General features: G+C 39.4%; 1 protein-coding gene across 3 annotated transcripts in view; it reads left to right on the top strand.

Annotated features, from left to right (window-relative positions):
* The window catches only part of LOC132376407 (cytochrome b5 reductase 4), an 85,271-nt gene extending 61,344 nt beyond the window's left edge, over positions 1 to 23,927 (top strand). For 2 of the 3 annotated variants that reach the window (XM_059942075.1, XM_059942073.1), the window contains 6 exons: positions 6,109 to 6,249; positions 7,859 to 8,011; positions 10,805 to 10,955; positions 11,265 to 11,351; positions 20,347 to 20,511; positions 22,653 to 23,927. In XM_059942075.1, the coding sequence (XP_059798058.1) occupies positions 6,109 to 6,249; positions 7,859 to 8,011; positions 10,805 to 10,955; positions 11,265 to 11,351; positions 20,347 to 20,511; positions 22,653 to 22,707 (752 nt within the window). In that variant the 3' untranslated portion in view covers positions 22,708 to 23,927. Of the gene's footprint in view, positions 1 to 6,108; positions 6,250 to 7,858; positions 8,012 to 10,804; positions 10,956 to 11,264; positions 11,352 to 20,346; positions 20,512 to 22,652 lie in introns of those variants that run through there. The other variant, XM_059942076.1, reaches the window with a different exon arrangement.
* The last annotated feature ends 1,329 nt before the right edge of the window (positions 23,928 to 25,256 follow it).

Genomic DNA, 25,256 nt, shown 5'->3' with positions numbered 1-25,256 from the left:
TCCCCTCTCCAGAGGGTGGGACGTGGGGCTGGAAATTCCAAACTTCTATCATAGCTGAGTCTTTCTGGTGACCAGCGCTCATCCAGGAGCCCACCCAGAGTCACCTCATGAGAACAAAAATGTTCCTGGTTCTCTTATTACTCAGGAATTTACAAGGGTATTAGGAATCCCGTGTTAGAGATGAGGGTCAAAGACAAATACAGTGGTTCCCCCCTTATTTGTGGTGTTGCTTTCTGAGGTTTCACTTACCGCAGTCAGTCGTGGTCCAGAAATATTTAAATGAAAAATTCCAGAAATAAACAATTCATAAGTTTTAAATTATGCGCCGTTCTGAGTAGTGTGATGAAATCTCAAGGCGTCCCGCTGGGGACGTGAATCATCCCTTTGTCCAGCGCATCCCACCCGTTAGTTACTTGGTAGCCGTCCGGGTTATCAGATCAGCTCTCGCGGGATCACAGTGCTTGTGTTGAGGTCACCCTTATTTTACTTAATAATGGCCCCAAAGCGCAAGGGAAGTGATGCTGGCAATTCCAGTATGCCAGAGAGAAGCCAGAAAGTGCTTCCTTTAAGTGAAAGGGTGAAAGTTCTTGTCTTAACAAGGAAAGGAAAAAAAAAAATCAAATTATGAGGTTGCTAAGATCTACCATGAGAACAAATCTTCTCTGTGAAATTGTGAAGAAGGAAAAAGGAATCCGTGCTAGTTTTGCTGTTGTACTTTAAACTGCAAAAGTTACTGCCACAGTTCATGATAAGTACTTAGTTAAGACGAAAACGGCATTAAGTTTGTACGGTAAGATATTTTGAGGGAGACAGACCACATTCACATAACTTTTATTATGGTATATTGTTATAATTGTTCTATTGTATTATCAGTTATTGTTGCTAATCTCTTACTGTGCCTAATTTATACATTACAACTGTATAATATGTACATATATATAGGAAAAAACCAGAAGTTTCAGGCATCTGCTGGGGGCCTTAGGATGTATCCCCCATGGATAAGGGGGAACTACTGTGTAAAGAACAAGAGATGCTCCTAGTGTTCTTATCACTTAGGATATTATAAGAGCTTTAGGAACTCTGTGCCAGGAACCGGGGGCAGAGGCCAACATATAGATTTTCTCTTATCTCACAGCCCAGCCCCTGGTCTCTGGCCGTGAGCCATTTATATCAAATGATACACAGCTAAGAAGAAACCGGTGCTTTACTAGAATCTCATTCAGTCATTAATAACTCTCCAGTCCATCACCACATCATATGAAAAATGTCTCCCAGGGCAAGGCCCCTCAAGTGTGCAGAGGCTTTCTATTCAACCTTAGGTTCCAGAAACAGGAGTGGTCTCAGCAACATATGGCTTCACCCTTTCAGGCATCTGATAAAATTGAGCTAAGAGACAATATTATGTCTTGCTCTGAGCCTCTTCCAAGGTGTTAATGTAATATTGGATTTCGCTCCTTACATAACCCAGATTCTAAATGGAATGTCTATTGAATTGAATGGCTGTAGGTTGTGGGCTTTTCTGCGTGGACATATCTAGGTATGTATATCAATATATTTTTAAGTATTGTAGATGTTAGTATTGATGTTTGGGGTTATTTATTTTCCATTGGAGCATTTTTTAAGTGTGTAGTTCCACTAACTGGTTGCCCTATGTTGGTTCAGGAAGATCTTAGAGGAAGACATGAGTAAAGGTAGATTGCAAATTAGGAGGTAAGTAAATCATACAGGTTTCCCCACTATCCAAAAGTAGAGCCTTCCTATGGAATCTTTCATAAGTGGAAATGGTGTAAAGGGAAGAAGCAGCTACCCTAGGACACATCTAGCTCACGGATGCACAAGGTAAACTGAGACAAAGCACAGATGCTCACAGGCACAGTTCAAAGTTATGGCGGCTCGATGCTGAGATGCTGAGTGTAGTTCCCAGGGAAGGAGCTTGGGGTGCCACTCTCTCTGCTCGGGGTGCACGCCGCCTCCATAACAGCTCACTGCAAGACAAACCCTGAATGCTATTTTCCCTTTTCACCGTTTTTCGTAAAAGTGAAAATCCTCTTTGGATTTCTTTCAGTTAGGAAAAACAGGTACTAATGTAGATTTTTCATGAAAGATAAGTGGCAGAAAGGGAAATTTCGAAAAGCGGGGGACACCTGTATTTAGGTAATTGAAAGTAGTAAAGAGTGCTAAGAAGAGCTGTGGTTGCTCAGAACAGTAGGAATCGGGGATGTTGAAGAAGAGATGTACCTGGGATGGATTGTGACTTGCTGAACTGGTTCCTTAATTTGGACATTAAATAGTTAGTAGGGAGTTGTAAAGGGTGGAGGGATAATCTATAAACATTTATGCTTGAATTGATGTGGTCAAAATAAGGAGGAAGATGCTAAAGAACGATGTACTGTTCTAGAACGATGATTCTCTAACTTTTTGAACAAGGCCTATGAGTTGGGGCGAGAAACTCTCATAACTTGTTGCCTCATCCCACATCTACTCAAGCGACTCTGTGATCTTGGGCAAGCTGTTTAACTTCTGTAAGCCCCTGCTTCCAGCAGGGAAAATGAGAGTGGATAGGTGCTTTAATAGTGTTATGGGGGGGGGGGGCTTCCCTGGTGGCGCAGTGGTTGAGAATCTGCCTACCAATGCAGGAGACGCGGTTTCGAGCCCTGGTCTGGGAGGATCCCACATGCCACGGAGCGGCTGGGCCCGTGAGCCACAACTACTGAGCCTGCGCGTCTGGAGCCTGTGCTCCGCAACAAGAGAGGCCGCGATAGTGAGAGGCCCGCGCACCGCGATGAAGAGTGGCCCCCGCTTGCTGCAACTAGAGAAAGCCCTCACACAGAAACAAAGACCCAACACAGCCATAAATAAATTAATTAATTAATTAATTTTTTTTAAAAAAAGTAAAATGTTTCATCAATGCAATAATTCAGATGTTTCCTCTAAAGCCACCAAGAAACTTATTAGAAAAAAAAAATGTACTAGGGGGACTTCCGGTGGTTAGGACTCTGCACTTCCACTGCAGCGGGCACAGGTTCCATCCCTGGTGTGGGAACTAAGGTTCTGCATGCCGTGTAGCATGGCCAGAAAAACAAAAAGTGTACTAGGAGCAAGAAGGAGCTGCAGGACAGGGTGAAGGCAGTATGGACTCCCAGTCCAGTGCTCTCTTTCACGTCTCTCTCCCACTGAGCTTTGTCTTTATTTTATCCTGTGAAAGTCTACTCTTTAGAAGGAAAGCTATAGTTTCTTTCCAACAAGAAGAAAAGAGGATACCCAAATTATCATATTATCCTCAGCATTTCAGTGTTACGCCGAATGTCTCAATATTATATGTATGTTATTAAAAGAAGTTAATGTGGGATTAACAGATACACACTACTGTATATAAAACAGGTAAACAACAAGGATCTCTACTACATAGCATAGGGAAATATATTCAATATCTTGTAATAACCTATAATGGAAAAGAACCTGAAAAAGAATGTGTGTTTTGTGTGTGTGTGTGTGTGTATATAACTGAATCACTTTGCTGTACACCTGAAACATTGAAGATCAACTATACTTCAATAAAAAAATAAAGACTAAAAAAAAAAGAAGTGAGGTTTCTGGGCAGACAGTTTTCTGTCTTATGTTTTTGTTTCACCATCTCATACTTATTTTCAGCTTCTCATTTTCTTGTATAATTTTGCTTATAAAACCAAAAACCTGACACTTCAATACAGGCATTATCCAGACTGAAGTCATCAGTGCATCTGCTTTATACTCCTTTTCCCCCATTTTTCAGGTCCATGCCTGTGACACTTCTCTCCTCAGTGCAACTGAAAGACGAAAACATTCTTAAATTTTCCGTAAGACTTTTAGACCCTATTGTTAGCACGTCCTTGTGAAATTATGGCAGTTTTATTATTTTATCGGTAAGATGTTGAAATTATCTCAGTGGTGTTAAATAGCAGGAATACTGTGTTAATTCTCTAACAAGGAAAGCCAGTCAATCACTGGAACCCAGAGTTTCCTTGTGTTTTAAGTATAGTCAAAGAGGTGCATACTTACTCTAGCAAATCCTTTCTGGTAAAGGCCAGAGGTGAAATTGTCAGGAGGGGCACCTGCCCTGGACTCTGTGCTTGGAGGAAAACACAAGGGCTCTCCTCCAGCCACACGGCTCCCACAGGATGAGGAGTGTGCAAGGTGAAGAATTATCCATGTGGAGTTCAGGCGCTTTCCTTCACCACTGCACTCCAGGTATCTGGAACCCCAGAATTCCCTGCCCAAATGGCCCCAAATCCGCTTCTATCCAAGAAGTGGCCAAGGCTGTTTATGGAGAGAGCAAGTAGATGAGCCTTAACATATGGGCTGGTGCGCCCACACCTGCACAGGGCTCCACTCAGGGTCAGACAGTGGGGCTGAGAAGAGGGGGGTCAGGCCATAGGCAGTCAAGGGGGTGCAGCTCTCATCCCTTCACCATCTTCCTGCGTGGAACTCTGAGGAGTTCAAGAATCCTGAATTCGAGCCTAGCCTTCTAGGACATTATGAAAGTATATTTCAAGGTACAGCGTAGAACATATTTTATTTAGCAGTTATTTGTCTGATTTATAACTTTCAGGTATTTAGACATATAGATGGGGGTCTCATATTGTATTACCACTCTGGGTCCCAGGAAGGTCTAGAGGAAGGAATAAGGAGATCGTTTGAACCTTCATTTCTTCTTGGGGGTGAGCCTAGGTCCTTTGATCCTTCGTCGGTCCAGTACTGGATTAGGCCTTCCGGGATAACTCTGGGACGGTACCCTTAGCTGTAATCTGGTCTAAGCTTTGCCCTGGCAACGATGTACTCTTAAGTTTATGTGCATACTGAGCTACCATGGCGACAGATGGAAAGATTTAGTGACCAGGGTCTTTGGGAGCAAAAGGGACAAGGGAAGAAGAGAATTGGATGAAACTGTGGCCAAAATGATTTCTTAGGATTCTATGTGAATTTTAGTTTTCCACTAACCATTGATGATTCGATGTAGGACCTTCACATCCTAAGGTCTGGAGTAAATCTTTCTGCACCTACTTAAATATTTTTAGGTTAAAAAAAAGAGCATAATTATGATAATAAGATGCTTTATTAGGATTAATTCCTGACATCTCTGTAAATGCTGTTTTACAAAAGAGAGGAAATTATGAAACAAAGTCTACTCTGGCATGCTGTTTACATCCGAAAGAAAATTTACAAGTGAAAATGTTCAGGCTTTCAGAACTTCTATAACAAGATCTTCCAATCTAGGTGGTATTATTTTGCTCTGTATACAAGTAATATTTCCTGAGCTTAGGGTATTAATTTCAAATATTTCCCGTATTTATAGAAATACTTGATTCCTTTTGTTTATTTGTATTTTAGTACCACAAACTTGGCATCTTCAGTTTTTCACTTAAATTAATTTTCCAGATAATCAGAACTTACACCCTTAAACCTAAGTTTATTTTTTGTTTTAATCATATTTTGACCATTGAAATGTTCTATAATTCATATGCATATGAATTTTGTTTGTGTATATATAATACACATATACAGAGACACAAGAATGTATATTTTTCCTGCCTTTATCCAAGAAATATTTCTAAGTTATTGAATAGTGCTGGTATTGTTAAACCTTAAATATCTGAGTTTCAGGACTTTTCCATTCTGTAAGAAAAGAATTTAGAATGAGCTTTGTTGATTATCAAGTATTTTTCACATATACAATTTAATTATATAGCTGTTATAGGCTTAAAAGATGGAATTATTTTAAAAAGTAAATTTAAGAAGAAATAAACTAGACTTTAATTTCTTAGGCTATAATGGTTTTAACATGCTATAACGACAGACATGAGGAAATAACACTCATTTTATAGAGCTTATTTTTCAAATGACAGAAGTACTTACAGGTTTTAGAAAATGGATATCACAGGAAATAAAATGGAAAAAACTAACACTATAAGATTTTCAAAATACTGACGAATTTTTAAAATGTCATAAGCCTGTTATTGAAACTCAGGCTCACTAAAGAGCAAAAGCTGAGCCTGTGTTTTTGCGTGGTAGGTCTGAGAGTACTTCTTATTTAATTTATTCATCACTAAGAGAAAATGAATCACTTTCTAGGTTTGTACTACAGAAAGTGCCAGTTAATTTCCAAGGAAGATGTGACTCATGATACGAAGCTTTTCTGCTTGATGCTGCCACCAAGCACACATCTTCAGGTGCCAACTGGGCAACATGTTTACTTCAAGCTAACTATTACAGGTAAGGCAAGCAGAGGCTTGGTGGAAACATTTTCTTCTTCTATAAGCAGTTCGGAATCAGTAGTAATCTCTCGAGGAAGCGCCCATTTAGGTTATAAATAAAATGTTTCTGGGCAGCTAGACTTAGTGATAGCCAGATTCTAGGTTTGTGGATGCAGTGATCCTGAATGTGGGAACTATAGGCTGTGCTGCATCACTGTATGAACAAAGAAGTTATCACTAGTCACAGAGGTAGTGCCACCAGCACTGTAATTTATTACTAACAAAGCCTTAAAGGAAAGAGGTGAGGGAGCACACAGATGGTCTTCCGTGAAGACAACTGCCAGAAACACACACTAACGTCTCTTATTTAGCCACTTACGGGTCTGTCATTTAGGAAGTTGAATTTATAAAGCTGAAAATGAGTGGATGATTATAAATGATTTCCTTGCATGTGCCACTAGTATAAGAAGCTCTGTAAACATATTCCTTACTGTGTAAATTCTTTTCCCCTCATTTTCGTCCTGAAATTACCTCATTTACTTGTTTTAAATACCTTTCTTACCGATGTCTAACATCTTCTTAGTCTTTTGAAACTGCAGAAGATAACACTCCTAGCCTTTCCAGCAATCAGCCTCACAGACTACCAGCCAGGATTTGGTGAATCAGGTTTATTATGACGGCACTGTTCAGTTTTTCTCTCCATCATCACTAATGCCACGTTATCATTCAATAGCTGGTATCTCCCCCAGTGTGGTTATTGTCAATGTCTTATAATTTACACATAGATTAATTTTTGTATATGTGATGGAACCATGTGTAAAATTTTGGTCTTTCAAATATGTGGTGACTCCTCTTTCTTTGGAATTTGGCTAGCTAAAATATGACTTCTGATTAATTTTACCCTGTTTTTTATTATTATATTCTTAGAAGTAGTTGGATTAACATTCTTTTCAGTTACGAAAGTAATATATAAAATATTAAATTGTTAAAACAATTTGAAATATATAAAGTAAAAAGTGAAATTCTTCCCTTCTTGGAACTCAGATGATCCCACTGGCCATCGGTATCCATTGTTAAAAATTTGGTGTATGGGGACTTCCCTGGTGGTCCAGTGGTTAAGACTGCGTGCTTCCACTTCAAGGGGCACGGGTTTGGTCCCTGATCGGAGAACTAAGATCCCGCATGCCATGTGGTGAGGCCAAAAATAAATAAATAAATAAAATAAAATAAAATAAAAATTTTTTAAAAATTTGGTGTATAATTAAAATTATTATGCAAGTACCTTCTTGCATCTCTGTAAACTTTTAATGCCATTTTTGTTGTGGCCTATTACAAAGCTTACATGCTGATGGTGTAGATGGTTGTCTAAGTTTATTAACATAAAACCCCATCACCTTATGCCACGCTTAATAAAAACAGGTTATTTATATTATGGGTAGATTACTGATTTGTTAAAATTATCTCAGCACACATAGGTTTAGAGTATATATACATGTACTACATACATATAGAACATAGAATTAAGTTCACATTAAGTGCACAGTTTTAAATATATACTGATAGCATCATAAAATTTGTATGCTTCACCTTCATTTAGATTTGAATTTCTTTGTTGTGACTTTTTCCAGGTACTGAAATTGTGAAGCCATATACACCTGTATCTGATTCCTTATTCTCAGAGTTCAAGGAACCAGTTCTTCCCAACAATAAATACATCTACTTTTTGATCAAAATCTACCCTGCTGGACTCTTCACACCAGAGCTTGATCATCTTCAGATTGGTTAGTATGTATTTTTTTAACCTAGATTGTGTTCTGGATTGGATCACAAGTTACACTTTCTTTTAGTTATTTCCCTGTGGGAGTCTGTCACATATCTTAAACTCATCATGTCTGCAACCAAAGTCGTGTTCTCTTAGTCCCACCAACCTATCCTTGCTTCCATATTCCTCATCTGTTATTTGCGGCATCACTGTTCATCCTCGACCCAATCTGGAGACTCGAGTCGTCCCTGAGTCTTCCCATTTTCTCCCTCCCAATCCAGTCAGTCACTAAGTTTTATTGAGTCTACCGCTCACTGACTTTTTAATCTTTCCTTTCTATCCCTTCTGCCACCTTCTTACATCAAGCCTTCATCATTTCTCTCTTAATCTGTAATTGGTCTCTCTCAGTTGCCTCTCACTGGTATCTTTCTATTAATCTGCATTTTCCAGTTCTTTTTCCATACTGCCTTGATGATAGATTTCATCATGTTGCTCTGCAGCTTTGACGCCTTGGATGGGTCTCCATTACCTGAACAGCACAAGTATTTTGTATAGTGAGAGGTGAAGCGGGAAAAAGCATCCAAGTCTTTGCAGGCCACGAAGAGGACCTAATCAGTTAGTCCAGGAGTTTGTCATCCTCATTCTTAGGTGCTTGAGTTTTTTAGAATGCCTCTGTCTACCTGTCAAGTACCTTTTTTAAAATATTTTTTAAAATATCACTTACTTTATGAAGCCTCCCTCCTCTTCTGAACCCCTCGGTAACTAACACTTTGTTCATTGATCTAGGATAAGAATAAATAATATTCCTTCTTTATAGGACTTTGAGTTTAAGGATAGATATGTCTTATCTTTGTATTTTCCATACCCAGCAGGGCAGTTAGCACATAACAGGCTCTCAGTAAAAGTACTTTGAAAGAATTAATAAAGGGACTATAATGAAATCTACTAATATTTAGAGACACCCTCCCCCTTCCTGTTTCTACTCCATTTTCTGTGTCTTCAACTTTTCACTGCCTTTTGCCTAACAATAAAAGAGCTCTTCCCCTTTTAAGACACTATTAGCAGTAATATCGAGTGAAGTAGATCACTAAAATTTGGAAATAGAGAAAATTTGTTGCTGTCTGAAAGTTAAGCTCAGCAGTCTACATATAATAGATGTGATGAGTCATCTGTGGTTACATAAATCAAAATATTGAACATAAATGTGAACCTAAAGAATTTTGGAGTACCTACAGATCTAGTGAAGGTGATATCACCTTGTGAAGGACTGACAACATGATTGTAATATGGCAGGTGGAAACTTAACTGATGGTATTATAACCTATCCATAGAGATTGTGTAGCAGAGAGCAGGGTGGAGAGTCAGCATAGAGCTTGGGAAAGGAAAGCCAAAATAGCAAGATCAGTGTTGTTTCAACTTCATCTAGGGGAACTAGTCATGGCACAGATACTGGTGCCACTTAGAGGGTTGTACACTGGCATGGCAGTGGTAACTCATGAAGCCTCATTATGGCCTATGTGAGCTACCCTATAAAATTACCCACTTCTTTGTTTCAATTCCATGTTCATCAAGCAACTTTTAAACGATTATTTTGCCCTTCCAAATGTTCCAAATGTTTGGTCTTCCAATACTGGGAATGAGATGCCCTGGATGGGGCATGTAATGCTCAGGTCACTAGATGCAGGTAGTCAGGCTGAAAATCCATTGCCATTCTGGCATGTGTGCTTTATTTAATCTCTTGTGAACTTGATTAGCATCAAGTCCTTGCCTGAGTCTAATCAATTTGATGACATTGGAAGGACTGGACTGTGGACAAAAGTTATCAAGTTAATATCATTCTGTGAGGCTGCTTTAGTAAACAACCAGCTGACTTTTTCCTGAGGATGTTCTGATCTTATGGTCCCTTTCAAACTATAACAAGGAGCTTCTGTTACTTTCTAATGTTTAGCTCATCAATTACTACAACATTCTGACTATCCTGCCATGGACAAAAAAGGGAAAAATTATGAGCATCCAAACATTTAAAAATAAACCAGAGCATTTGAAATTGTTTTTAAAATATGGTCAGCTTTATTTTTTATTTTTAAAGTTACATTAAAGATTTCTGAAATGTCCCAAAGACAGTTCTCTTATATGAGTGGTACATAGCGATTATATCAACTGCACAGCAGAAAAGGGTTTATTCAACTGTTTTGATTGAAAATTTGGAGGTAGCATGCCCCAAGTACGGTTTCTGATCTTGCTTTGTCTTTATGGGAATTAAATGCAGAACAGCTCTTGTTTTAATTGATAGGTATTTTCAGAGATTTGATGGAGGCAAAGTTAGCACGTTTACTAACAACATAAAATATTAGAATACATTTCTATTTCAGTTTTCTCTCCTACTACGCTTATTACTGTGGTTAAGAATCAGTATGTAAGTAGTGAATGTGTATTTTCCACCCTATACTGTACAAGACTCGGACTCTGCTTTTGAAGTGCCTAGTTTTAGTTTAGCAATCAAGCCTTTATTGATAATTTGTAGTTAAATATTTGGCAGTAGTTTGTATGTTAGAGACTCCAGCTGATTTGGGAAAATAATATTGGGAAACGAGTATAATGAAATCTCATTATTAATTTGATTATAATGATAATTTGAGTATAATGACATACTTGGGAGCCTAATGAGTATTCTCAAAACCCCTTACATTCCTTAAAAACTGAGATGTAGTCTGATAATTATGCATCCTGTTTCTCCTAGTGTTCTTAATTCAGCTAGGTTAACGGTCTCAGTTTTTGTTTTTCCTGATTTTATGTATATTTCATTGTTTAGGAGATTATGTTTCTGTAAGCAATCCCGAGGGCAATTTTAAAATATCCCAGTTCCAAGAATTGGAAGATCTCTTTTTATTGGCAGCGGGAACAGGCTTCACACCAATGGTTAAAGTACTGAGTTATGCCTTGACTAATATACCCAGTCTCAGGTATGTCATTTTGTCTTTAATTACTACCCCTTGTAACACTGCTAGATTAGTAGAAGGTATTCTAAATCGATTAAATACCTAGTGGAACCTCAACAGACATGTTATCCCTCAGTCGTCATTTCTCACTCTTCTTCCTCCACTCCAAGCTGTTTTATTTACTTGATTCCTTTATTTTTGATATTTTTGGTTACCTAATTGGCACTAAAAAAACATTCACACTAGTTCACTTTTAGACTTTCCATTCATGCATATTTTTAATTCTGTAATCGAAATAGTACTTTTTGAGTTGTTGTTGTTTTTTCTTTTAAGGAAAGTGAAGCTGATGTTCTTCAATAAAACAGAGGATGACATAATTTGGAGAAGCCAATTGGAGAAATTAGCATTTAAGGATAAAAGGTATAAAAGTGGTATTAGCTCTGTTTTTAAATATTCATACAGGTTTAGTCAGTTGATACCCTGCCTCCTTTGGTTGGAGTTTTTAACTGACCAGGAACTCCTTAGAACAAAAATAATCACTAATTCTCTTTTAAAAAAAAACCAAAAAACTAAATGTAAGTAATGTTAGTACACCTCCCCCAAAGAAATAGTTTGATAAGGTCAATGTGACATCAAATATGTATCAATAAAATATGTACTGAGCTTTATGTTTATGTTATGTTGTTTATACTGAGTTAGGTTTCATTGAAAATGATCCAGTGTAGCCAATTTGGTAATTCAAGATTTTCTTGTTATAATGGGGACAAATCAAATAAATCTGGTGAGATAGGTTAAGCAAAAATAAACATGTTTTTTTACTACAGGATTTCTTAGAGCCTTTACTATGCCAATGTCCATTGTGACTTTCCAAGAAGGGGATTCCTTCTGCATTGTTTAGCAAGATTCTCTTCATTTTTGTTCATTTACATTAACACGTATTAAATATCACTAGTGGTCCTCAGTACACACTTTGGGAAATGCTGGTATAGGTAATAGAAAAAAGTCTGAGTCAGGCTGAATTCAGTGGTAAGATGAGGCAGCAAGTACAGCAAGGTGGCAATTTGTTTCATTGAAAAAAGAGCCCTAGCACAGTCCAAGGAAGTGAGATAATTTAACCACGCATATGCCCCATCTCCCCTAAAGAGATATGAAAGCAGTTGGAAATTCAAAACAAAATTTTTGGAAGAAGAATGAATTGGACAAGCTGTCATATTTCTGAAGCATTTTTGTAATCATTAAAAACTATTTCTAAGAATTGCAGAACTTCATAAGTCATACAAAATACCTGACGTAAGTATTTATGTTTATGACAGTATGGTGGAGATAAAGTTCTAGACATTTTAAAAGTTAAAGACCACAGAAATGCAGCTGTCCCAGGGGCTCCAAGTTCTTCTGAATATTTTCTGAACAGTCTCACGAAGGTGATGCCGTGGTTCCTTCTAGTCTTTTCCTCTCTGTTGTCTCCCATCCTCCCCCTCTTTCTCTTTTAGTAAATAATTTGCACAAATGAAGGACGACCTGAATTTAATCATCGAAGTGTTTTCTCTTCTTACATACTTAAAACATAAACCTAAGAATATGTACTATACTTAAGTAGTTGCATGGCAATTTAGAGCATAATTTAAAGAAATACAAATTCCTGGGTTTTTCAAGTATGTTTTTCACTGATTTTCAAAGTGGAAAATTGGAAGCAGCATTTATCAAAAAGCCTAAAGACCTAAATTCTGGTTTTTAGTCTACCCTTTACTAGCTTGAAACTGTATTCAAAAATTATGTAGCTCTGTGGGCCTGTCCCTTTATTTTCAAAATAGAATAATGACATCTTTCCTACTTACTTCATAAGCCTGTTGTGAGGACTAGAGAAGATAGTGTAAATGCTTGGAAATTGTGAAGCCCTGCCTCAGATATTTGGATTGCTGTTATGAAGGACCTCTGTATACATGTGTTCTTGTATTGACTGAGCTCCCGTTTCCTAAACAAACATTTAAAAGACTTTAAGCAGACATAGCTACACTTTTTTAGCTAGGTTTTTTAAAAAAAGTATTTCTGGCAGTTTTGGGACATGGTATTCTTCAAGATAGTTTGCTTGTACAAGAAAAATTCATTTACTATTATTTCAGCAAACAGACATTGTACTCTTAGTCTATCCATTGATGTTAAACTCGACATAAGAAGTAACGTGTGTATATATAACTGAATCACTTTGTTTTACACCTGAAACTAACACACGTTGTTAATCAACTATACTCCAATATAAAATAAAAAGTTTAAAAAAATTAAAAAAAAAAAAAGAATTGGTGAAAAGGCATGTGTTGACAGCTTCTGAACATGAAGTGCCCTTTAACAACGTCCCCTGTGTGTTTTGTTTTGTTTTGTTTTGTCTTGCTTGGTCCACATAATTTGGGTTGGTGGAATTGCATAGGCTGCAGGATTGAGGATGAGGAAAGGCCCCTTTTTTTTCACTTCTGGATGACTGGCTCTAAGTGAGTGAGACGCTCCAGTTTGCTGGGAGAGGTGAGAGTGTTTTGCCTCTGGCTTGCCTCTATCCTCTCTCTCCTGCTCCCTCTCTCTCTCCCTGCTCTCACCTGCCTGCTCCTGCTCCTGTGCGCTCTCTGCCCCCTCCCTTTCCTTCCACTTTCTGGAGGTACACTCTCCTTGCTGGGGGCCCTCCACTGGCCCTGACTTCCAGCATCGGTTAATCTGTGCCCCCTGGAGACTCGGGGTCAGACCCTCACTGGAAAACACAAAGGCCCTGGGGTCAGACCCTCAATGGGAAACACAGAGGCCTTGTGTATGTACGTGGCTTTGGAACATTTATCAGGAACCTTCCATATTCTCAGGTTTTATGCAGATAGAGGAGAAACCTAGCCTTAAAGGTTTACTGATGGCTGTCAGTAGTACTGTTCATTCAAAGCATAATTGTTGAGTCCCATACATAGAAGGAAAGTGAAAGTTCAGAATTAATATAAGGTAGTTTTAATTTGTCACATCTGTCATTTAGTTAACATTTAAGGCTTAATTTTTTTTATCTGTTAAACCACCCTTTCCTACATCTTGACTCTCCTATGTCACTGCTCATTTTAGTAATAAAGTTTCTGATGGCAGAATGTGAAACTTGAACGCATCTCCTTGGTTAAATTATTATTGGATTGTGACTATTAAAAAAAGTAAGTTCTATAGTTAAAACAAATGAAATACCTTACTCTGTAGGATTAGGACACAGCTTTCCATTCAATCCTTTGCGGAGCAAGTAGGGATAGGAAAAATGTAAACTGAGACTGGTGTATTATCTAATATTTTCATTTTCAGCAAACATGCTGTGCTTGTCCTCAGAGTTTATCCAAATAATATAGTTAGCAAAGGAAATTCTTCGAAACGTTGTATGATGGAAACTTATTAACCTGTGACCTCGGGCAAGTCACTTGATCTGACGGAGCTTCAGTTTTTCCATCTGTAGAACAGGGACATCAATATCTCCGTCATAGGGTTTTTTGGGGGTGGGGGCCATGGGATAGCAGACGTGGGTGCCTCGCCCAGAATTAGCATATTTGTAACATTCATTTACTCATGAATTTCCTGTGAGCGTCTCCCAGGCGCCTGTATGGGGGTATAACAGGGAACAGGATATTGTGTTGGCTTATCTTCTCATGCAATCCAGGGAATGGATCTCTTCATTTTCCCATGTTGCTAAACTTAACAGAATTGCTGAAAATAGGTAGACCATTTGTACTCTTGTAGGATGTTTCTGTTTCAATTCAGTTTTCATGTCATTAAGAATAAAATTTCAACAGGAAAAAAAAAGTTAGCTTGCCTGAATTTTATCCAAATATTTTATTACACTTGACTGTTAACTCCAGTAGAAGGTAAATATGTACAGCAGCAGGTGTAGCTAATTACTATGTAAACTGAAATCCAAATTAAATTTCACTTATCTCTGTCTCGACTACTGAGCAGTGTTATGAGGCCTGGTTGACTCAGTCTTACACACGGTACTCCCCCGTCCCCCAGTAGAATGCGCCCGCTCTGAGTTCTCTGCTTTTGCAGAATTCTTTTTGAGGTGCAGGACAGTTTGACAATGAGATTGACTTCTGGATGGCATTTTGTAATATATAAATATAATAAGTATTTTCCTTCCCTTTCAAAGCAGTCATGTTTGAAGATAATAACCTTATTTTAGTAAAGTTAATAGCATATTCTTTTCTATAAATAGTAGAAGTTGATGATTTGCTGATTTTCCCCGTTTATAAAATTAATACATATTTGTATAGAAAAATATATAAGGGAAAAGATCACCCATAATCTTACCATCCAAGGAACAACATTATGGTTTGTATCTTTCCATTCTCTTTCTCTCTCTTTCTCTCCCTCTCTCTCTCACAGACACACACATACATACATGCACGCACACACATATGCTTAAATGCACACATTATTTTTGTTTTGTATTTTTAAATAATGTAGCCATACTGACTATACTTTTTATAACTACATTTTTAGTGAATTGTGTGTATTCTACTATGTATAGAATACTTTCAACCTGTGGCTCTTGACCTGGAGTGATTCTGTTTCTCCCTGCCCGACACCCTGACACCCTAGGGGACATTTATGTCTCGAAACGTTTTTGATCGTAACAACTGATGGAAGGGGTTCCCCTGGCACCTAGTGGGGAGAGACTGTTAAGAGCCTACAGGAATGCTGTTAAGAGCCTCCAGTGCACAAGACAGCACAGGACAGCAAAGAATTATCCTGCCCAAACTGCCAGTAGTGCTAGTTGGGAAAACTCACACTACACTATGATTTTTCATAGCTGCATTGTATTTGGTCATTGAGTTCATACCATAATTTCTTTAACCAACCCTCTACTGTTTGACATAGTGAGTACAAATTTTTCTGTACCTCTCTAACTATGCAGGATAAAGATTCACCAGAAGAGTCACTAAGTCAAAGTGTACCAAGGCCTATTGATCCATTTTGACAATAGCCTCTTGAAAAGTAAAGTTTTTCTATATTCTGGTGTCAGTTTGGGGACCAGCAATGTGTAAGTCCCATTTAAGACAGCAAAATCCAGTGATTCCAGAAGCACAAGTAAGTTAAACAAGGTGCTTGAACGCCTTTCTTTTTCCCCAGCCTGCGAGGCAACTCAGTTATGTGAGCCCCTAATCTGGACCCTATACCACTCTCTGTTCCTCCCAGATATTCCTCCAGGGGTGGTGTTTTTTTGGGTTTTTTTTTAATTGAAGTATAGTTGATTTACAATATTGTGTTAGTTTCAGATGAACTGCAAATTGATTCAGATATATATTTTTTAAGTTATTTTCCATTATAGGTTATTACAAGGTATTGAATACAGTTCCCAATGTTTTTTGGTTTTTTAAAAAATTTATTTATGTTTTGGCTGCATTGGGTCTTCGTTGCTGTGTGTGACCTTTCTCTAGTTGCGGCGAGTGGAGGCTACACTTCATTGTGGTGCGCGGGCTTCTCATTGCAGTGGCTTCTCTTTTTGCGGAGCATGGGCTGTAGGCACGTGGGCTTCGGTAGTTGCAGCACGCAGGCTCAGTAGTTGCGGCACACAGGCCCTAGGGCACGTGGGCTTCAGCACTTGTGGCTCGCGGGCTCTAGAGCGCAGGCTCAGTAGTTGTGGTGTACGGGCTTAGTTGCTCCATGGCATGTGGGATCTTCCCGTGGCATGTGGGATCTTCCCGGACCAGGGATCGAACCCATGTCCCCTGCATTGGCAGGCAGGTTCTTAACCACTGCGCCACCAGGGAAGTCCCAGGGGTGTGTTTCTTGGAATGTGTTCCTTGAAATTTTCATATGTTCCCCCTAAAGGGCTCTATGATTAAATAAGTTTGAGAAATAATGTATACTATGTTACCTTCTTGAAGTTTAATATGAACTTAGCATATTCAAGGCTTTGAGAAATTCTAAACAAATCTATTTAACTTCTTTTAACCCAGTAGTCCCAAACTTATTTGACAGGTTAGCCTTTTGTTTTCATGGACGACCACTGACATTTGGAGGAGCACAAATGTTTAATCAGATTCGTTTTGAGAAATATTTTTAACCCCTGTTTATTTTTGAGAAATATTTTTAACCCCTGTTTATTTTGTGAGCTGTTTTTCCCATGAGCAAATAGCAAGTTTTTCTGCAGATTCTAGCATTTTTCTTTAGCTAGAGAAACCAGGAAAAGCTGGGGCCCCAAATGCTCTGAAATACTACTTTGTGGGCAGTGACAAGCCACTGAAGCTTTAGCAAAGAAGTTGTGAGATTGGATCTGGGTTTTTAGGAGAACTGGTATAACAATGATGTGCCAGATAGATGAGGGTAAGCTTATTAGAGCAACATCTTAGACACGAGATAGAAGGGCAGGACCTGGAGTTGTGGCAGTAAAAATGGGAAGGCAGGGATATGTATGTGTAAGAAATAGGAAGGAGTGGGTCTGGGAAGCTGATTGCCTGGAGGAGGAGGGAATACGGTGTTGAATGACTTCAGGCTCTGTGTATGGTTTAGACTGAATGTGTACGTTTATATTTCAAGATTTTTTTTTATCTCAGGTCATTTATCAGCCTACTTGAAAGTAATTTTTTTTGGACAAGCTTGTTTACTTCCATTGACATTTAGACCTCATAGGCATTCATCAGAAGCAGGCCTTTCCCTCTCTCTCTCTCTCTCTCTGTCTCTCTTTCTCTCTCTTTCTCTCTCTCATGTTGCTTTGCACTTTATGGATTCTCAGAATTTATTTTCAGGTAACCTTTTCAAGAGTCCCAGTCCTTTCTGGCACTTCTGAAATCATAGGGCAGAAAGGAGTTTCAGGACGTTTGCCAGTGCATCCCCTCATGTCTCAAGGCTATAAATGCTTCAGACAGTAAGTTGCCCTTCAGAAAAATTCAGAAGCAACCATCCACAGTAACCATCTGTATCCTGATATGGTATAAGAAATCCTTCATTCGTGTATTCTTGAGCCTTACCTTGGGATTGCTCCCGCTCCAGTGAAAGCTCTTTTCCAGTGCTGCGAAGGAGAAGATTAAACAGGATAGCAGCCTCCTAACAATCCCCTGGAAATTGCATCCCTGCCACCTGGTCACTTTTTCCATTGAGAGACCCAAAGGTATACCCAGGGGACCAATATGTGAATAAATACAAAATACATGAGGAATTTATACCATTTATGTAAGGATCACAGTTATTTTTCACCCTTTAGTAGATGCCTGCAGAAAGCATGCCACTGATAGGAAAATTAAGATTTTTTTTCAGATGACAAAGGACGCCAGTATTGATTTATATATCTTAGCAGTTTTATTCCAGTGACAGACTGATTGGAAATAGAGGCAGAGGAGACTATCTTTTATTTGTAATTTAACAAGGCAATTGCTATATTTTATTGCGTTGTCTATGTATAATTAGATATATCTTAAGATAGTGGTTCCACAGCTGCTTTTGGGTCCCCTTTGATAATCTGATGAAAGGTTATAGACCTTCTTCCCAGAAAAATGCCCTTACAAATTCACTTACATTTTTATATGTAATTTCATAGATGCCAGCATATGGCTTTGTTCTTCTGAGTATAGTGTTTATTTTTAACCAATATGGCTTCTTGTTAAATAAATTCCTTTATTCATTCATCAAGTATTTTTTGCACACTTGCCTCAAGCCAGGCCTGGATACAGTATGAACAAGACAGGCAAGGACTCTGCCCTCATGGCGCAGCAAACAAACATCACATTCCAGAATTATGTAATGCTATCTTAATTATAAGTGCTGGGAAGGAAAGAACATTAGTGAAAGTATTTGGGGTACTGTTTTGTATAGGGTGGATTCCTATTGCTGCTAAAGTGAAATGGGAACCTTGAAGGCAAGAAATAAAACACGTCTCTGTTGGGTTTTTAAATATAAAATCAGAATATTAGAGTTGTAAGAGAGCATATGGTTTTCCCACCTTGTTCCACAGATGGACCTATAAGCCCTAGAGGCTGGGTCTGGTGAGAGCTGGGACGGGTTCTGTAGCCCCGGCTGGCGCCCTGAGCTGGTCTGTATGCTTGTGCTGGCCCGTCCGCTCTTGGGAGCGTTTACCCAGCTGCAGCCCAGCCAGGCGAGGACCACAGCTCCAGCCATGTCTTGCTTCTGTTCTGATGTTTGGCTCCCAGGGCCACCTCACGAGAGAAATTATTCACTTCAGGGTTTTCTTAAGATTGAGATTAACATATTACTCAAGTGGAAAATGTAGAAACACATTCGATCTGGTGCTACTGAAAATGATAAGAACTAATTGTGTTTGCAAAAATGGAGCAAAGGGAGCAGGTACAGCTTAGAATTTTGAATTTGCTATGGCTGTTCATCAGCAGTTCACTTAACAGATTACAGAGCCGTGGGAAGAAATGGTCTGTTGTTCCCTTGTGAGACTTGGTTTGATGTGCTTCTTTCTGACTGTAATTCTGTACCCTTTCTTTTCTTTGAAATGTTTCACTCCATAGTGTTTGAGTGCCTCCTGTGTGATGGCCATTAGGGGTGCAGTGATAACCCAAGCAAACATGGTCCCTGCTCTCACGGAGTTTCTGGTCTAATGGGGAAGGTAGACATTACTAGAATAATCATCTTGGTGGCCACATATTTACAGCCTGATAGAAAGGCTATAAGGAAGAGGAAAAGGGAAACATTTCTACAACACGTGTAATTACGAAAGGACTCCAGACTGGTGGGGCTGCAGTGCTTCCCTGGAAATGATGCTTGAGCTAAGAAACTGGACAGTGGGGCGTGGTAGAAACATTACGGAAGGAGAAAGAGAACAGGCAGGGTGTGGCAGTGGAGGCTGAGAGAAGCAGAGCACAGACTTAGGAGCTAGGATTGGGGAGAATTTGGACGTGGAGGGTGAGGCAGATCAATCCCGGGTTTCCGGTTTGTGCAACCAAACGGACTGTGGTGCCATTCACAGCAGTGACATCGGGTGTGGCACGGGGGTACTGTAAGTCAAGGTTGAAGCCATGAAGACAGTAACAGTAAGAAGTCAGATAGGCCGTTGGTTATCGGGGTCAAGGACTCATTGGAGGGGTTTGAGTCAGAGATGAAAATGCACATGTCACTGGTCGTTGCTCTTTGCTGTGCTTTATACAAGCGAATTATTAATAAAAATGTGGAGTTCTCTGAGATCCTTTAGAGCTCTCTTTCTAATGAGTTCCATAGAAAACGTCAAATTATTCTCTTATCTGTAGCAAAAGTTTATCTTTAGTAAATGTGGATTTACCTGTATGTTTTTGCAAAATGTTTGTTTACATTCTGTTCTAGTGCTTTTCTGGCAAGCGTGTCAACCTTCATATATTCATTTGTTCTCCAGAGGAGAAAAAGATGCGTTAGTGAACTGGAAACATGTTCATAATATAGTTAATGTAATAGACTTTAAAAAAATGTTTCTTTTCTCCAGATTTGACCTTGAATTTGTTCTCTCAGCACCTACTTCTGAATGGAACGGCAAACGGGGATACATTTCACCAGCTCTGCTTTCTGAATTTTTGAAAAGAAGTTTAGACACATCCAAAGTCCTCATCTGCATTTGTGGACCAATGCCATTTACAGAACAAGGAATGAAGTGAGTAGCAACGTGGTAGGAGAGAGAATCCCAGCATCGTGAAATGACGACCTCCTATAAACAGCAGTTGACGTGGCTCTCATTTCTTCCTATTCATATGAAACTGCACTTCAATAGTCTGTCACAGCGTAAGAAAATATAACAAAGTGTTTAATCTGCATGCAGATGAAGCGTCGGAGGCCCGGATTATGCACAGAGTTAGATGTGAACACAAAAGTCAGACACAGCCAGCTCTTGATGGCCTCTGGTAGTGGCTGGTAGTGTGGACGCTTTCACAAGATTGGTGCCAGATAGTTTTGGGGACACTAGATTCAACCTCTTCTTCCACCAAAGCTTCATAATATATAATAATTTTTTAAAAATATATCATAATAAGCAGTGTTCATCTCATTGTAGCTTTTGATCTTCCATCATTCTCTGCAACTGGGTGAGCATTAATCAATAACACAGTGAGAGAAAGCCAAACAGCAAGACAAAAACCAGAGACTAGAACATAAATAAGCCAAGACCAAGAGTTGAACTCCGCACAAAGAACAACCAGTGGTAGTGACCGTCTTATTTAAAAATCACCTTGATCTTATTTAACTCTAAAATGACACTTTAAAATATTTGGTTAGATATAGCCACTATTGGGTTTCTAGATGATTTTAAAATATGACTGCCTTGAAAGGCCTGCATTTCCTTGTTTGGTATGTGACTGACCCTGACATTTGCTAGGTAGTTTTCTCTCTTGCTCCTTTATTTGGGTTCAGATGGCGAGAGGCTTGCGAGCCGCACCACGTTGGCCTCGTAACTCCTCTGCCGTCCTGTCCCTTTGTCTGAACGTGTGTGTCAGCTCCGGAAGCTGCCGCTTGGGGTTGGAATCCCAGCTGCACCACTTACGGTCATCCTACAATCATCAGCTAAGTGTCCTAGGGCCAAAACCTTCTAAGCTTTAGTGCACTCGCCTATCCGAGGGAATAAGTGATAATATTTATGCGTGTGAAATGCTTAGCACAGTGACTACAAAGAGTGAGTACTGAGTAAATGTTTATTACTTTCAGCAGCAATTTATTTATTTATTTTTTCACCTCCTTTGTTTTTGGCCATGCCACATGGCTTGCAGGATCTTAGCTCCCCAACCAGGGGTCGAACCCATGCTCCCTGCAGTGGAAACGTGGAGTCCTAACCACTGGACCGCCAGGGAAGTCCCCTTCAGCACTATTTTAAACAGAGCTACTCTTAAGATCTCAGTCTCCATTTACAGTATTTTCCAAGTTGAATTATACTTAAGCAGTATTTCTGCTTCTCCTGTTCAGCGGGGGAAAATTACAGTAAGAGTGCTGGGGGATCAAGTCCTTACTTCAAAAACTGGTGAATAAAGAGGAAGAAAACTAGCATTTATTCTGCCTTTTCTGTATGAGTTATACTACTGGATAACCACATAATAGATGAGCAGAAGTTATTCTTTATAGAATTCCTCGGCTGATAAACGAATAAAGAATGATAGGAGTAGAATGTCACCAACTTCGGTCCCTAATGAAACTAGTAGATGTGTACGTACGTCACCAGTGGTGGTGAGCATCCAAAAAGAGAGGCAACCCGGTATTCTGTGCCTCCTGATGAGAGAGCACTATGAAGTAGTCTTGTCAAAAAGAATTGAACCTGTATCTGATTAAGCCTCTCGATCCAATTATTAAATTTTGGGAGATAAAAGGAAAAAGGAACATATTATTAAAGTAAACCACAGGGATGCAGCAAAATGAGAACCATGGGAGACTCAACACTTAAAAATCTGATTTTGTCAACAAATAAATTGCAGGACAGAGACAGAGAGATGGAGGGGATGTTATAGATCAAAAAATACCCAAAAGACATATAAACCAATCACAGTGAGTAGACTTTAATTGGATCTTGATTCAAACAAACTTTAAAAAATTATGGCATTTATGAGACAATTGAAAATGTGAACACTTACTAGATATTTGATGATATTAAGGAATTACTGTTAATTTTTTAGAAGTGATAATTGTGGAGTGTTTTAGAAAACACATGCTAAATGGGGAAAATGAAAAAATACTATGGTTACGATGGTAAACTCTGATCTTCTTTATTTTTAAACATCTTCCCTAAGAAACATGTGCTTTTTATTTGTTTTTCAGGTTGCTGCATGATTTGAACTTTTCCAAAGATGAGATCCATAGTTTTACAGCATAATGAAGAGGTGTCATTCAACTGTTTTAGCTAAATTTGTGATTACTTAGGGTTTTTTAAAAGAACATTTTTGTATATAGGTTAACTAGAATCCAGGTTTTAGTTTCTTAAATGAAATCAAATGTTTCTTCACTATAGATACCTTGTTGACTTTATTTTGTACCATAACTTATTTTACTACTGATATTTGTCCTGGAAGGTCAATCATGGCAACAAGTATATACAGGATTCTTTGTTATGAATCACAAAGTTCCTTACCATTTAAACTGTATCACTGTTCTACAGTAAGCTCTTGTGTTTTATGACATGATAAAGCAAATGATCATTTTGATCACATTTCTATGCTGTAAGATGTCTGATTAGCAATACAGATTAAATTTTACATTGCACTGTAAACTCAGGAAATGATCATTTATGTCCTTGTTCTTACTATGAAAACATGGAATGTTATAACTTATTAAGTGATCCAAACATTTTGTGTGTCTATGGCCTTGATACAGAGTAGAATAAAAAATATTCTTAAGTACTTTTTAATCTTTGTGGTAGAAATGTGTTTGAGTGCAACAGTATGGGTTAGTGTCTACGGGGAATTTTAAAAGCAGCAATAAAAGATTCTGGAGACACTTCACACACGCAGCTTTGGATTATATGTGTTTAGAAAGTTTAAGACAACCTTAACAACTATTTTGATTCTTAGCCAAAACTAGAGGCATCAGGAAAGATAATGCAACTATAGCATCTGGTCTCATGGTCTAAAATAATCATTTGGTGCTTTGGAATAGGTTAAATTTAAATTCTTTTTGAGCCCATCTAGACCAGCTGGGAACATGAGGAACACTCCATCCTAAATGGTACCTTCCCTGGCTGGCTGCTTGCCCCACAGCTGGCGGTTCAGCAGGGAGCTCTCCTAAGCTCTGCTGTGTGGGCATCTTGTTCTCTCTCCCTGCTGCTGTGTGCAGCCTTCAAAAGCTTTCACAGATTGGGATTCTGCAACGGGTATCAAGAAAAGCCACTGTATATACTACCAAATGTAAAGTAGATAGCTAGTGGGAAGCAGCCGCATAGCACAGGGAGATCAGCTCGGTGCTTTGTGACCACCTAGAGGGGTGGGATAGGGAGGGTGGAAGGGAGACGCAAGAGGGAAGAGATACGTATATATATAGCTGATTCACTTTGTTATAAAGCAGAAACTGACACACCATTGTAAAGCAATTATACTCCAATAAAGATGTTAAAAAAAAAAAAAGCCATTGTGAGCTTTTCATGAGGAAACTGTTGGATGCGTAGGCGGCTATGCCTAAGCTAACTTGGATTTTTCAGTCGTATTCAGGATGGCAGCATTGCTGTTACAGAAATCGGGGTGTGGGGAGTCTCCAACTCCCCTGTAAATGATTTTGTAAATAGCTAAGTCTTCACTGAATGAATGGTGTACTCAGGAGGAACACAATGTTAACATTCCTCAAATTAGGAATCCCCAGCCCAGGAAGCTCCCCAGGTGCGAGTGGCTGGGTCAACGCTGTCTTCTTTCCCTGCGTCTCCCTCTTCCGTCCATCGTCGTTCACCCAGGCCGGAGGTGGCAGTGCTCCCTGTGGCTAACAGGGACGTTTTCTACCTCTGCCTTCCGACCACCTCTTTTTCTCTTCCCTAAGATCATGAACTTTCCAGGCACACCTTTTTTCGTAGTTTATTAGTAATATATCAATTAATTCTACCTTAGCCAGCTGTCTCATCTTTTCTACCCTCCTTTTTCCTCTCTCCTCCAAACCCTTTTCTAATTACCTCCAGGTTACTCCCTGTTTGTATCTCTTCCTCCGTCTTCTTACTGTATTTTAAAGCAAAAGAAAACCCATGAGCATCTTCTGAAGGTATATGTTAATAATATTCCCAAATTGGCATCTTTGAGAATCAGCTGAGCTTCAGTTTTCAATATCCAGTTACCACCTGGATGTTCCACAAGCCCCTCAAATTCAATAGATCCCAAACTAAGCTTTTGCCGTGACCACCTTGTAACCAGACCAGGTTCATGTTTGGCTGACGCTCAGCAAGCCGAAACGCTGAGACGCCAAGGTTTGCAGCAAAGAGAGGGTTTATTTAAAAGACAGCCAGGTCAGAAGGCGGGAACACAAGTCTCAGATCCGCAAGGGACTCAGGGGAATTATGGGATAATGAACGAAGAAGCAGGGCCGTCTGAGGCGTGCGGAGCGTGGGGAAGGGTGACCGGGAAAAGGGGAGGGGGGATTGTCGTTCTGCGCAGGCGTAACGAAGCTACAGGCTTCTGCACGTTCAAAAGTGGAGGCGCTTAGCACGAGCTGAGGGTGGAGTTTTCGACCCTCTGGCGTCGGAAGGTCCCTGCGTGGCCACTCATGTGTGCCCATTTGGAGGGTCAGTGGGCCTCTCCAGTGTTAATCAGCTGAGCTCCAACTAGGCACAGCTGGCTCCAAGTTCCTGGAAAACAACTCGGGCAGATAGATACCTGATTGTTTAGGCTACATGCCGCTTGGAGGACATGCAAGTCTTAAAACCACCTTGATTAGTGAAGGCAGCTGAAGTGG

The sequence above is a fragment of the Balaenoptera ricei genome, chromosome 12, assembly GCF_028023285.1.
Source record: "Balaenoptera ricei isolate mBalRic1 chromosome 12, mBalRic1.hap2, whole genome shotgun sequence".
Classification (NCBI taxonomy): Eukaryota; Metazoa; Chordata; class Mammalia; order Artiodactyla; family Balaenopteridae; genus Balaenoptera; species Balaenoptera ricei.
Note: the sequence above shows the minus strand (reverse complement) of the source record. Positions and strands in the feature narration are given on the sequence as shown.